Genomic DNA, 15727 nt, shown 5'->3' on the forward strand with positions numbered 1-15727 from the left:
GCAACTCGGGGAGAGAACACTCTAGACTTAGTCTACACAAACATTAAAGGAGCATTCAGGGCAGCCCCCCGCCCCCACCTGGGCTCTTCAGACCACCTTTCTGTGATGCTAATTCCTGCATACAGGCCCCTGCTGATCAGAGCAAAACCAACAGCGAGGCAGGTGAGGGTGTGGACTGAGGGAGCAATGGAGGCGCTCCAGGACTGTTTTGAGTGCTCTGACTGGAACATGTTCAAAGCTGCTGCAACTTATGAGGACAAGATCAACATTGATGAGTACGCCATGACTGTGTCAGCCTACATCAACAAATGCATTGAGGACGTCAGCACCACCAAGACCATCATCACCCGAGCCAACCAACGACCCTGGATTACTGCGGAGGTCCGTCAAGCGCTAAAAGCACGGAACTCAGCCTTCAAGTCTGGTGACAAGGAGGCATTGAGGACAGCGAGAGCCAACCTGAACCGTGCCATCAGGCTAGCAAAGCGGAACCACAGTCAGAAAATCCAGGAGCTTTTCCACGACGCCAGCAACACCAGGAGCATGTGGAAAGGCATCCGGGCGATCACTGAATACAACACGCCCTCCCCCCCGGTGGGTGAAGTTGATGCTGACTTCCTCATTGGACTAAATAACTTCTTTGGGAGGTTTGAGGCACTAAACAGCACTCCAGCAGTGAAAGCTGTTCCCCATCAGGAAGAGGAGGTCCTCTGCCTTGACACCGCCGACGTGTGGAAGACTCTGAGGAGAGTCAACCCGCGGCAGGCCCCAGGCCCCGACAACATACCTGGGCGGGTGCTCAAGGAGTGTGCAGGTCAGCTGGCTGGTGTCCTCACGGACATTTTTAACACCTCGCTGGACCAAGCCATAGTGCCAGCACGCTTCAAGTCTGCCTCTATCATTCCGGTGCCAAAGAAACCTCAAGTCACCTGTTTCAACGACTACCGGCCTGTTGCACTGACTCCCATCATGATGAAGTGCTTTGAAAGGCTGGTAAAGGAACACATTGTCTCCAGTCTCCCCCCAACACTCGACCCGTTCCAGTTTGCCTACCGACGGAACCGCTCCACTGAGGACGCCATCTCCTCTGCTCTTCACCTGAGCCTGGCACACCTGGAGGAGAAGAACACGCACGTGCGGATGCTGTTCCTGGACTTCAGTTCAGCGTTCAACACCATCATCCCACAACATCTGGTGGGAAAACTGGAGCATCTGGGCTTCAACACACCCCTACGAAACTGGCTGCTAGACTTCCTCACCAACAGACCTCAGTTGGTCCGGGTCGGACAGAACACCTCTGATGTCATCACCCTCAGCACGGGCTCCCCTCAGGGCTGCGTCCTGAGCCCCCTGCTGTTCACCCTGATGACACACGACTGCGTCCCCAGGTTCACCACCAATCACATCGTGAAGTTTGCAGACGACACAACGGTGGTGGGCCTGATCAGAGACGACCACGACCAGGACTACAGAGAGGAGGTGGAGCAGCTGGTGGACTGGTGCAGAGACAACAGCCTGATCCTGAACGTGGAGAAGACGAAGGAGATCATCGTCGACTTCAAGAAAAACCGGCCTCACCATGCTCCACTGCTCATCAACAACTCAGCGGTGGAGGTGGTCAGCAGCACCAAGTTCCTGGGGGTGCACATCACGGACAACCTCACCTGCACTGTGAACACCACGTCACTGGTGAAGAGGGCACAGAAGCGACTGTACTTTCTGCGGAGGATGAGGAGAGCCCGCCTGCCCCCACCCATCCTCACGACCTTCTACAGAAGCACCATAGAGAGTATTCTGACCAGCTGTCTCTCTGTGTGGTGTGGAGGCTGCAGTGCCTCCGACTGGAAGAACGTGAGGAAAGTGGTGAGGACAGCAGAAGGGATCATCGGGGCTCCTCTTCCCTCCATTAAAGACATTTCATCGCAGCGCTGTGTGTCTTGAGCCCGTAACATCATCAGGGACCCCTCACACCCACACCATAGACTATTCTCCCTGCTGCCCTCTGGAAAGAGGTTCCGCAGCATCCGCTGCAGGTCCATCAGGTCCAGCAAAAGCTTTTTCCCTGCTGCCATCAGACTGTTGAACTGCTAAACTGCTGAAGTATAAAAACGGACTGTGTACCACACTCGACTCGCTGATTTGCACATTTGCACATTTGTATCGTATCCTGCAAAACTGCTGCTGCACCTTACCCAGAAACGTACTGCAAAACTGTTTACAATGCAACTGTCTACTTTTAAATCACTGCTGCACCTTACTGCATATTTGTTTACATTTGTTTTACATTGTTTACATTTCAACTGCCTACTGTTCACTGCTGCACTTTATCCGGAAGTCAATTGAAACTTATCCTGTAAGTGACTGCGATTTATCACTGCACTTTATCCTGTACTGTAATTCACTGTCAGGTATCCTGTAGAGTTACTGCAATCTTTCTGAGCTGTGTGAAAACGAAATTTCGTTCTGTATGCACTCTGTGTATACAAAATGACAATAAAGAAAGTCTAAGTCTAAGTCTAAGTCTAGAGGTGTTACCAGGGTCAACACACTAAATGACTCCAGATTGGAAGCAGTGTCTGTGACTTGACCCTTCATATGTTAATGTAGGTGTATTGCTGCCTCTCTGTGCAAGGTTGAAGCATTGCGCTTTAGTGCAATATAGAACATTTTCATCATTTGGATGACCTTTGACCCAGACACGCGCCTCTCTTCAGACAACTCCACTGTAGCTTGAGCAAGCTTCTCCTTGGCTGTAAATGCTTGATCTGAATTATGTGATAATGTGCCTGGCTTTGTGTTTCATGGATGTAAGAGTGGGGATCTGATCACATGATTTTCTAACAAATAAATTGAGACTATGTGCAATGCAAATTGAGTGCCGAATTATGTTTGGTGCTACGTCGGTCACAAGACTACTTTATTAGTTATGGCCCAGTCCTCCATCATGGAGCGTTTTACTTGGGCCTATTCCTCTTAGTACTTTTTGGCCAACATTTGTTTGATGGCCTGAAAACCACACCTAGTCAAACCAAAAGCAAGGCAATAAATTTAAATTAAAGATAAAATAAATTGGATGAATAAACTACTACTTTAGATAATTTCCACACAAATCTTTCTGTTTGGCAAATTATATGAGGGCTGAGGGACCTATACCAGTTCCCTGAACCCCCCCATTCTCCGCAATGCTGAGGGGCTGGCAGTCCTTGAGGATGAAATTCAGCAGAGCGTCATCCAGTTTGGCCCTATAATTTCTCAGCAATGAGGAGGTGCTTTTTTTTAAACAAGAAATGTTGTTTAAACAAGAAAGTTCTGTTTAAAGAAAGTTTCTGTTTAAGTTCTGCATTTATCCTGCAGAAAATAATCCAAACGGTAAACTAAAAGTCACTTTGAAATCAATTTCAATTCAGATAGATCAAGTGGATGCTTGAGATAGGCACCAGCAACCCCCGCGACCCCATAAGGGATTAAGCGAGTTAGAAAGTGAATGGATGGATGGATAGATCAAGTGGAAACTTTGAGAGGAACAGGATGACACGACAAGTAAATTAACACAAATGCCTTATTTTCCGATACACGATCAAAATGGTCCCATACGGCTTAAACCTTTCGTTTGGTTTGAGGAAGCGCCATAATTCTTGATGAATTTGATTAACCACTAAAGTTCAAAGATTCTTTTGGCAGATGCATCCCATTGACAGATACCCTTCCTTATAAACACAGTTTGGCACGTCACAGTTCCTGTATTGGTCACATGACTTTCTGATAGTAATACGCACATTGACATGGGTTTTGCTGTATGAGCTCAACGCATGCGCCAACGCATTGGTGTTGCCAGACCCATCACTTCTACTAAGGGTGGCCCAAGCAGTTATTTGGCTTAAGGAGTAATCACCATGTATGTAGGTAAAAACCTTCATTTAAAGACTGCAGTGTGTGTTTATATGTGTTGCCTTTGAGTAATAGTTGAATTTGTTGATGTTCTGAAACACTTGAGTGTCACGAACATGCAAAAAATGTTTGGTCAAAATTAATTAGAGAGCAGACACTTTTTAAACACCACGTTTTTTAAACAATATGTGTAACATGTTACATTATGTAAACTAAACTACATAATGAGTACATAATCTACTCAAAGTAGAACATACATACATACATACTATTTTGTGAATACAGTTCTTAATAACTGAAATATTAATACTGATAATCTGACAAAAGATGAGAATCAAGGAAAGCTCCAGGATGAGGCTTTGTGTTATATTTTAAACCCCTAAAATGAACATCCTTTTCTCTAAATAAAGTATAGTAAATAATAATAGTGTGTTAATGGCTCAGGAGAACAGCAGACAATGTTGTTAAATGTTTTGTTTAATATTTTTGCAATAGTTTCTTTGTAACTGGAACGAGGGCTTGGAAAGACGCAGTAAAACAAAACAGGTTCATAAAAGAAGAAATATGTTTAGAGAATCAATTTTAATCAAATGTAAGCGTTGTGCCATTAAGCCATGAGGAAAAATCGGAACCGAGTTGAAACATGACACTGCCTCCCTCAGCAGGGTGCTCTGCTATGAAGCCAGGCTACACCTCATTTATCTTTTTTCTTGCCTGTGGACTCACAAAGAGAGGGTTCGCACTGGGGAGACCAGCCACCCATGTGGGCCGCCTGTGACTCAAAGACTCACAAGCATCTGCAGGGTCGACCAAGCTGAGTGAAATGGGCTTTCTGTGAAACTCATTTCCTGCTGTTTCATTGAAAATGCAAAGGGGAAATTCTCTTTGTCCAGAGGACCTGACTGGGCTCGGAGAACTGCAGGCTGGATCGCAGCTTAGTCTGCAGTCTAACTTCTGCGTAACCAGACGCCGAAGTAAAAGAATGAGACGGCCTGGAGCGGTCTCCTTTCCTCACCAGGCCAAGCTGAAATGAGGGGCTGATCTCAATTCGCCCGCTGCAGCCTTTAGTTTCAGAGGGCGGATTCCAGATGCCCACCAATGTCCTGTCAGGAAAAAAAAAAGAAAACAACCCGGCCAGGGCGGGCGGAGGAGGTCTAGGACGGAGGTAACAAAGTCAACACGGAGTTCGGAGGGTAACCCCGGGGCAGCAGAGCCAGAGGCGGGCGTTGCGGTGGGCGACCCTTGCGGCGGGGCAGCAGAGCCAGCGGCAGGCATCGTGGAGGGTGCGAAGGCCGGCCGCAGGACCTTGGGGCCTCCTCTGAGGCACACTGGAGAGCGCTGGAGGACTCTAGTGGCTTGAGAACACTGGAGAACTCTAGAGGCTTGAGAACGCTGGAGAACTCTGGAAGCTTGAGAACGCTGGAGAATTCTGGAGGCTTGAGAACACTGGAGAATTCTGGAGGCTTGAGAACACTGGAGAATTCTGGAGGCTTGAGAACGCTGGAGAATTCTGGAGGCTTGAGAACGCTGGAGAATTCCGGAGGCTTGAGAATGCTGGAGAACTCTGGAGGCTTGAGAACGCTGGAGAACTCTGGAGGCTTGAGAACGCTGGAGAACTCTGGAGGCTTGAATGGAGGTGGGTCCCCTTGGGCCCGTTCCCCTACTCTTCCCTCCGCTTTTCCGTCTCTGTCTAAGACTCCCCCTTTCTCCTGCTTTCTGTGTCAGATGTTTAGTTATTCCTCTGCCTCCTTTAGTGATAATGGTAGATGTAATAAATGTTGTGTTTTTGTAGCTTTGGAGGCGAGGGTGTCTGAAGTCGACCCTGATTATTGGGAGCTCTATAGTCAGAAATGTGGCACTAGAGACACCAGGGATCATAGTCAAATACCTGCCAGGGGCCAGAATGGGCGACATCGAATCCTACCTGAAACTGCTGGCTAAGGGTAAGCGGAAATACAGTAAGATTGTTATTCACGCTGGCGGTAATGACACCTGGTCACGCCGATCGGAGGTCACTAAAGTTGGTCCCCTGCCTGATTTGACCAGTGAAGACATGTTTAGCTGCATGTCATCATTCAACCTGGAAAACCTGGTCTGATCCGGAGAGACTGCATCCATCCCACTTTGGATGGTGCAGCTCTTCTTTCTAGGAATCTGGACGGATTTATTAGTTCTCTGAAATCCTGACAACCTGGAGTCCAGACCAGGAAGCAGAGCTGTAATTTAACACACGTCTCTGCTGCTTCTGTACTGTTACCCACCCATTACTCTATTGAGACAGTGTCTTTCTCATGGCCAAAACTGAATAGATCAAAAACTGATCTAAAAGGAACAAATCATAAAAATCTGATAAAAATAAATACGGCTCACCTTGAAACAAAAAATTAAACAATTAAATGTGGTCTATTAAATACAAGGTCTCTCCCTCCAAAGACTTTGTTAGTTAATTAATTGATTTTCGATAATCATATTGATTTATTTTGTCTCACAGAAACCTGGCTGCAAGAGGACTACGTTAGTATAAATGAGTCAACTCCCTCCAATTATTAAAATTTACACATTCCCAGATCTGTGGGAAGAAGAGAAAGAGAGGCAACCATCTTTCAAGTCTGATTTATTTATTAGTTCCAGGCCAATTAATAACTACAGTTCTTTTGAAAATTTAAAATTTGGATCAGTTGTCAGACTTATTATTTGATTTGGTAATAAACACTGACAAGGTTATTATAGTGGGGATTTCAACTTTCATGTTGACACAGAATGTGATAACCTTAGTGTAGCCATTAAAACTATCCTAGATTAAATTGGTTTTGCTCACAATGTGCATAAAGCGATGCACTCTTGGCTCAATACTTTAGACCTTGTGCTGACATATGGCATCGATTGTGAAGAATTAACAGTATTTCCTCACAACCCTGTTTTATCTGATAATTTTTTAATAACATTTAAGTTTAATCTAACTGAGTTCTCCACCCCCAAAAGAGGGTTCCATTACAGTAGATCTTTATTGGATAATGCTGCATCAAACTTTAAAGAATCTGTCCCCCTTTTAATATCCACCAGCACCCCCGGCGGCAGCGGCTGCGTACAGCGTACAGCTCCGACCAACTGTCGGCATTTTTCACAAAAAATGCCGTCAAACCCGCTAGAAATCTCTCATCTACCCAGCCAATCAGTACTTGATCGCGATTGCCTGTTGGAGTTACGATCATGTAGTGTTTTTGGACTTCTAAATACTGCTACGCTCGACTGTTTACGTGGCTGCGGCGTTCTACGGAGACTAGCCCCGGAGGCCTGTAAAAGCAGTGGCCTCGACGAGCAGCTCACGCCAGTGGAGAGCGACGCGGAAGCGGTGTAGCCGGAGAGCGACGCGGAAGCAGTGTAGCCGGCCGAAGAAGCGCGGCTGCCATGGAGGGTTGGCAGCGAAGCTAAAGGCAAACCCATTCAGATCGCCGCTCCCGTCCATCTGGCTTTCCAACGTCCGCTCACTGGACAACAAAAGAGACCATTTACAACTTGTGCTCTGTGCAAAGAGAGAGTTCAGGGACTGCTGCGCTCTCATCCTTACCGAGACATGGCAAACACAAAAGAGGCTATGAGTGTTCTCTATCGGACAATCTCTGAGATCAGCCTGATCCTGAACGTGGAGAAGACGAAGGAGATCATCGTCGACTTCAGGAAGAACCAGCCTCACCACGCTCCACTGCTCATCAACAGCTCAGCTGTGGAGGTGGTCAGCAGCACCAAGTTCCTTGGGGTGCACATCACGGACAATCTCAGCTGGTCTGAGAACACCACATCACTGGTGAAGAGGGCACAGAAACGCTTGTACTTCCTGCGGAGGATGAGGAGAGCCCACCTGCCCCCGCCCATCCTCACGACATTCAACAGAAGCACTATAGAGAGAATTCTGACCAGCTGTCTCTCTGTGTAGTGTGGAGGTTGCAGCGCCTCCGACCGGAGGAACGTGAGGAGAGTGGTGAGGACAGCAGAAGGGATTATCGGGGCTCCTCTCCCCTCCATTAAGGACATTTCATCCCAGCACTGCATGTCCCGAGCCCATAACATCATCAGAGACCCTCACACCCCCACCATGGACTGTTCTTCCTGCTGCCTTCTGGGAAGAGGTTTCACAGCATCCGCTGCAGGTCCACCAGGTTCTGCTAAAGATTTTTCCCTGCTGCCAACAGACTGTTGAACTGCTGTTGAACGGCTGAACTACAACCCATAAACTCTGCACAACATTTGCATATTTGCACACTTTGCATCATTGCATCTCCATCTAGCATTATAAATGCTACCGAACTCTTAGACCTTAAAAGCATCCTTGCACAAATGCCCTTGCACAACCCAATTCTGCACATTCAATGGTTTGTATACTGTGACCTTCTTCTGCATTGTTTACATTTCAATTGTTTTTATAGAGTATTTTAAATCTATGTTTACTTTTAAATCTCTGCTGCACCTAAAACTGTAATCTAACTTTCACTGCAATTTACAAAGCTGTATGCAACAAAATTTCATTCTGTACGCACTCTGTGCATACAAAATGACAAATAAAGTTGTCTAAGTCTAAGTCTCTAATATCTTCTGTATTGCAGAAATACCCTGCAGATAGCAGCAATGTTATCAATATTAGTGCTGTCAGTTAAACGCGTTATTAACGGCGTTAACGCAAACCCATTTTAACGCCGACAATTTTTTTGTCGCCGTTAACGCGCGTCGCGTCAAAACACACACACTGTTCCCTAATGTTTTTTCCCCCGCCGCGCTCTCCGGACTGTGTTTCCTCGGCGCTTTCCGTAGTTTCAAGAGTGCTAGAAAACTGTAGCAAAACCAGTGTTGTAGTACTCGAGTCCGAGACTCGAACTCGAGTCCGAGACATTAGCTAAATTTAGAGACTCGTGACTTGACTTGGACTTGAGCACTGATGACTCGAACTTGGACTCGGACTCCTACATTCAGATCATTCTGACTCGGAAATTGAGAAAAAGACTTGACTTTTTTTTATATCATTAGGCTATAACTTTAATATGTCATTAGAATATTATTTGGTGTATGATTTTAATATCTAAATGTCGTGCCGCGCACGTGACGTCACCATCTCATGAGCAACGCCCCATGCCGCTAAGGTTGGGCAAACAGTGTGAGAGCGCACGTAGCAACCAGCCATTACACATGCAACAGACACAACGATATGACCGACTTTTCCGCTGTTAAACTTACACAAGAGGATGTCCAGGCGCCCATTTTACTGGTAGAACTGTGGAACAACATACCAACGTTCAGCTCAAACAATGGCTTGAGTGTCGAGGGCTCGGAAAGACTGGGAAACTGGCCAAGTTGATAGAAAAGTAAGTCGTTGTTTTTCTCCTGCTCGGCGTTCATAGCGTCATCGGCCGTTTTTTTTTTTCTGTTTGTAGTCACCGTCCAGGAATCGGTATAAATTTTCCGGCCCGCCGAACAATTTAGTCCGGTCCGGTGGCCAAATGCATTATCATTATCCAACGGCTGTATCTCCTCGCTGCATCGACCGATCCACACCAGATTTGTTGTGAGTCATGGGGGAGGGCTGCCGAACGCGTTTGTGTGAATCGCCCGGTGGACGGGCGAGGAAAATGCGTAACAGCATCTGCGGTGGCGGGCGGACCCCGCCCGCCGGCCGGCACCGCGGCGGTGCGCGAACACCGCCCGCCGGCCGGCACCGCGGCGGTGGCCAATAGGCCGGAGTGCGCTTGGCTGCGAGGATCCGATCGACGCCGCTTGCGGCTTTAACATCCTTCATATGCCGCCTATCAGCGTACCTCGAGTCGCTGTTGCACGTTCCATAACAACAATGTTTAAAAACCATGGTTAGGAGACGTCTTAGACTTGGAAAAAGCGGTAGTTTTACCGAGTAAAACCAAGGGTAACTACAGCGAAAGAGTTATTAGTGCAATGGAATGTTACTGCTTCATGTCATACATCACACGTCAATAGTGACTCGACTCGGACTTGACTCGGATGAGTAGTGGACTCGACTCTGACTCGACTCGGATTTTTTTTTTAATGACTTGGACTTGACTCGGACTTGAACACTGGTGACTCGAACCTGGACTCGGACTCGAGGCATAGTGACTTGACTACAACACTGAGCAAAACACACCCGCCCTGAAGGGTTTCTTTTACCCTCGGACACATGCGACTTTGGGCTTCTTTTTTCTAAAAGCGCTTCTTCTAATGTATAAAGCCCTTAATAATCAAACTCCATCATATATCAGAGCTCTGATTACCTTGTATGTTCCTAACAGAGCACTTCGCTCTAAGACTGCAGGTCTGCTGGTGGTTCATAGAGTCTCTAAAAGTAGAATGGGAGGCAGATCCTTTAGCTATCAGGCTCCTCTCCTGTGGAACCAACTCCCAGTTTTGGTCCGTGAGGCAGACACCCTCTCTACTTTTAAGACTAGGCTTAAAACTTTTCTTTTTGACAAAAATTATAACTAGTGGCTTTTGTTACTCTGAGCTACCTTTATAGTTTTACTGCTATAGGCTTAGGCTACTGGAGTATATCAGGATCTAATTCTACTGTTCTTCAATTATGCATTATGTGTTGTCATTTCTGCTTTAACTTTCTCTTCTCTCTCTTATCTTCATAGTAGGTACACCTGGTCTGGCGTTCTGTTAACTGTGACATCATCCAGAGAAGACGGCTCACCCGCTACTACCATCTAATGTAGAACAGATTACTAGATCAATGTGTGCTTCTGTGCTTTTTTGTTTCTCTTGTTGTGTCTCTGTTCTGTCTTCTGTAACCCCAGTCGGTCGAGGCAGATGACCGTTCATACTGAGCCCGGTTCTGCCGGAGGTTTTTCCTTCCCGCTAATGGGTGGTTTTTCTTCCCACTGTCGCTTCATGCTTGCTCAGTATGAGGGATTGCAGCAAAGCCATGTACAATGCAGATGACTCTTCCTGTGGCTCTACGCTTCCCCAGGAGTGAATGCTGCTTGTCGGGACTTTGATGCAATCAACTGGTTTCCTTATATAGGACATTTTTGACCAATCTGTATAATCTGACCCAATCTGTATAATATGATTGAACTTGACTTTGTAAAGTGCCTTGAGATGACATGTTTCATAAATTGGCGCTATATAAATAAAATTGAATTGAACTGAATTGAATCACACAGATAAAACATTATCTCTGTGATCAAAAGGGTGGAATGTTATGTTATTCTGAAGTCACTATGGCTTCACGCCACTCGGACATGTGAGCACGGACCTGCTGATTAAAAGGCCAAATGCTGCCTAGCTATTATGCGGGATGATGATTGTCTAGGATAGACTGTCTTTTTTTGTCTCATGCCAAGGCCACTATCGAGTATTAGGGAGATGTGAAAGCGAGGAAGGACAGAAACAGGCAGACGCAGACTGCAGCGGGACCACGGTGCGATTACTTTCCATCTTTGTGATCTCTGCTCTGTTTCTCAATAAAATTACTGGAACTTCATCACTCCACTGTTTCCTTATTCAATAACTCTAGGAAGTCAGTTATTGTTTAGAATTCCGACCACAACTTGTCACTTAAATTGAATGTTTATCATTATTTTCCAATGTGAAGAGGGGCTAAGGGAAAAAGGCCTCTGTCTAACATTATGGATACTTCAAGGAAAGTTACTTGACATTTTTTAAGATTAAAGAGGGTATGCACAAACAATGCACACAACAGGCCATTATTACTGTGCTCAATAGCAAATATGTGAATAAATATTACCAACTTACAATCTGACAACCCAAAGGAAAGTGGATCTGATTGATGCCTCCAGCAAACACCCCAAAAGTCAGTCCTGTGTGAAAGAGGAAATTGAGGAGTGTGTGCCATCCCCTTCTGCTGATGCGGATGACACTGGAAACAGTCAATAAAGAAAGTTATTATGAAGCTGTACAGCTGGTTAAACAGCAGAGGTTTATGGAAAAGAACACAGTAATCTCAACATTTAATGTATGTTTGGTGATGTTTCCAAAAGAAAATCTGCATGCAACAGACAGTCCTTCAATTCTGATGAGCAACAATGAGATTCATACTTTCTGAATGGAGTTTGCATGTTTTCCCTATGTATGCATGGGTTTCTCTCCGGGTACTCCAGCTTCTTCCCACAGTCCAAAAACATGACTGTTAGGTTAATTGGCCTCTCTTAATTCTCCTTAGGTGTGTGTGTGTGCGAGAATGGTTGTTTGTCCTGTTTGTCTCTGTGTTGCCCTGCGATAGACTGGCGACCTGTCCAGGCTGTACCCCGCCTCTCAGCCATTTACAGCTGGAGATAGGCACCAACACCCCTCACGACCCCACAAGGGATAGACATGTTAGAAAATGACAGTACAACTTCCTGCAGGAACAGGCATATGATGTCAGATTATAAGTCCACATTATTTTGGGCATTTTGAGGCTTGGTAATTATTTTTTTACCAATACTATTAACAATATTTAAGTATTGCATGTGCTAACATTTTTCTCAGTTAATATATTTCTATTATTTGTATTGACGAGAAATGTACACCAGATGAGAACAGCAACCTATGAAATGCACACATAAAGAAATCAAAACAGTATGTGTAATGAAATTAAATAGTACAGGGAATAGGCATTAGACATAATGTACAAAATGGCATAGAAACCAGCTGAAATTGGTCAGTATTTAGAACGAATCCCAGCTGCAGAAGGGATAATTATTAGCTTGTTTAAAAATAACTGATGGACTACAAATAGGTTTCTCATTAACAAAGTTTTGCAGAGGGGTACAATTGGTAAAAGCCAGCATATCTTCACAAGAAAGTCTTCCTGTGGCAAAATGTACCGATGGCAATAGTTACAGCTGTAACTGTTGACCTTAAAATGATCCTGTGATGCTGTTAGTGCCAAAATCCTAGTTTGGATTAGTGTTATTTGACTCTAAACCAGCCACTGCCATCAATCGATTTCTGACTAAATGGGTCAAAAGCATAAGCAAACAAGAGCCAACAATCACAGACTGCTCCAACAAAACAGGAAATAATAGGTACAGGTTGTCTTATCAAAACAACAAATATTGCACTTAATTTCAAGACCAGTGCTTCTGTGGGTTTTGTGTATGCTCAGACTTCTCAAAACCACAGTTAGTTTTGGCAGATGTTTGCTCATACTAAGCAAGTGTCTTGAGAGCTGTTGTGATCTGACATTATATAAATAAATTTAATTGGACCCGAATGGTCTCAATGCACACTTACTGTGCAAAACTATACTGCTGCAGAAAGACAACTTTGAATTTTGTTGATGAAGATTTGGACAATCCAATTAAATGTTGAAAGATGTGACCAAAGTTTAATTATCTGAAAGCCATCGTCACACACCCCGTTAGGAGGAAGAATATTTCTGCACATCACTTCAAACCCACTATGGCAAAAGTGAAGATTGCATGTAAGAATATTGAGGTGTGACCTGTCTCAAAGCACATGATACTCGTAGACTTCATATAACTGAAGGATGAGTGAAGAAATGGACTGGGACATACTTGATAAGATTCCGAAGATGAAAGGAGTGTCCATTTCCAAGCAACACATTAGTCCCCAAAACACAGCCAAGGAAACACGTAATTGGTTACAGAGAAAGAAATTAAAAGCGCTATAAAGGCTACTATTTTCAAAGATGAAAATCTATGAAAAACAACTGAAGATTGGAAGAAAGAAAGAAATCATTATTTGTTATTGCAAATGTACATTCCAACAAAATTTGTTATATGCGTTTAATAGTGGGCAGCTGTACAATGCCCTGGGAGCAATCTGGGGCTAAAGGCCTTGCTCAGTGACCTATAGTGGCAATTTGCGGGGTTCGAACGGGGGAGTTGGTGCTTTCTCAGAATGCAAGAGCGCTGCCACTTGGCCACCACTCCACACAAGACAGTTTGTATGGAAAAATGGGTCAAAATCACATGTCAGCAATGCATGAAATATATTTCTCCAGACAGGATATGCCTTGAAGTTGACATTACCAAAAAATGTGTATCCAAAAAGTACTTAATAAAGTTGTATATGTGTATAAAGTACTTATTCCCTGTGTCATTCCAATTAGATTGATCGATCAATAGATAGATATTTTTTATTTTTTTAACTGAGATTAAGACAGTATAAAAGCTCAAAATTTATTTGGAAGCTTTTTTATCAAGAATTTGAGATATGGCAGAGGAATTAGATCTAAGTCAATAATTGATAAGGGTGTCTGGATTGGGAGTATGTTTTTTCATTAAAGCTTTAATCATAGCAACTTTAAAAGTCTGTGGGACATATCTTTCACACAGAATCAAAAATCTTCGTTCTCATCATGTAACCATAAGGAAAGTTTGGTGAGACACGGGCTCAGAATTCACAGAGATTAACACATAACACACTGACACAACAAAGCTCAACAACTATTTGAACAAATGTTCAAATAGTTGAACAACACGTTCTGGGAAGCTACAAGTGTGAAAATACTTCTTAGGATCTGATAAGCTTTAAACGTTTTAGTCAAAAAAGATAGCGCACTCACTTTACACAACCATGTAAAATACTGTACAATTGCATGAAAATATAGGATACACATTCCCAGAAAAGCCACAAGCATGCAAATAATCCTTAGCATCTGGTAAGATTTATTTCCAAATCAGAACAGACAGATAGCAGTCACAACATGAACAAAACACTAGAATAAATATAATGAGCCAAGAGCCTCGGGCATCTGCGGGCCCCCACGCCGCCACCTTGGATCTATAAGAATAGACTAATCATAACAAGAATTGGGCTGTAATCAAATGGAACACTTCCTTAAATAGTTTTGGGATGGGGTTTATTATATAGTTTGAAGGGTTAGATGAAGCCAAAACATTTAATAATTCAGAAAGTTTAATTGGATAAAAAATCTTTAGATTGATCCTCTTACCTGTGGTGTACAATGTAAGTCATGATGGAGACAAGCAAACAGAGCAGCATAACTGCAGTGCAGGCATACACCACAGGATGTAGATAATCCCCAGGGTACGGAGGGAAGGATACTCTCTTTAGATCCTGGTAAATATACAAATAGAAAAATTCACACTTGCAATAAATTCATTGGTTGTCTGTTTTTTTTATGAAAAAAGAAGCTTGAAGAAAAAAAACATAAGGAAACGTTAACTTTTCGGTAATAATTTGAGTACATTGTCCAGGAACAGTGATTTGGAGGACAGATGGACATAAGAGCTTCTTATTTGTTGATAGTAAAGTCTCAACACCCAGTTTAGAAAAATACAGTTTAAACAAGTAGAATTAGCTATAAGAATGGTGAGTGATTCTATTTGGTAGAATCACCAAATATTGCCACAAAAGACTTGGTGTTGGGTCTGCATCTTCGCAACAATGGAACTGACAACATCACATGCATTGTTGGCAACAGCTGAGGGTGCAATGTAAACAACCACCAAAACAGCACTGGTGAAGTGAAGAAATAATATGGATGAAAACTAACTGCCAATAGTTCAATGTCTTCACTGCAGAGATGACACTTCACAGTAATGTGGGTAACACTTTATTTGAAGGGGTGTACATAAGACTGACATTACACTGTCATAAACATGACATAACACCTGTTATGAACAAATGACTCATTATGAATGTTTAGGACTGTTGTCATTAATCGTCATTCGGTAAATTATGACACTATTAAAGCAAAGTTGACATTGTTTAACATGTCTTTGTTATGACAAGCCCTTAACTTAACAAAACCCCAAACCAGGCCCTTAATTTAACCAAATCCCAAATCAAGCCCTTAATTTAACCTAATCCCAAAAAAGACCTTAATTTAACCTAATCCCAA

The 15727-nt window shown here is 43.9% G+C and overlaps 1 protein-coding gene across 7 annotated transcripts in view; it reads right to left on the minus strand.

Moving 5' to 3' along the window:
- adgra1a (adhesion G protein-coupled receptor A1a) overlaps positions 1–15727 on the minus strand; it is a 58797-nt gene that overhangs the window by 29971 nt on the left and 13099 nt on the right. For 3 of the 7 annotated variants that reach the window (XM_036129863.1, XM_036129862.1, XM_021313348.2), the window contains 2 exons: positions 14816–14940; positions 11647–11770 (listed from right to left, as the gene is read on the minus strand). The exons of 1 other annotated variant lie outside the window; for it this stretch is intronic. In XM_036129863.1, the coding sequence (XP_035985756.1) occupies positions 11647–11770; positions 14816–14865 (174 nt within the window). In that variant the 5' untranslated portion in view covers positions 14866–14940. The remainder of the gene's footprint in view (positions 1–11646; positions 11771–14815; positions 14941–15727) is intronic. 3 more of the 7 variants (XM_036129865.1, XM_036129866.1, XM_036129864.1) reach the window with 3 other exon arrangements.

Source organism: Fundulus heteroclitus, unplaced genomic scaffold (assembly GCF_011125445.2).
Source record: "Fundulus heteroclitus isolate FHET01 unplaced genomic scaffold, MU-UCD_Fhet_4.1 scaffold_241, whole genome shotgun sequence".
Taxonomy (NCBI): Eukaryota; Metazoa; Chordata; class Actinopteri; order Cyprinodontiformes; family Fundulidae; genus Fundulus; species Fundulus heteroclitus.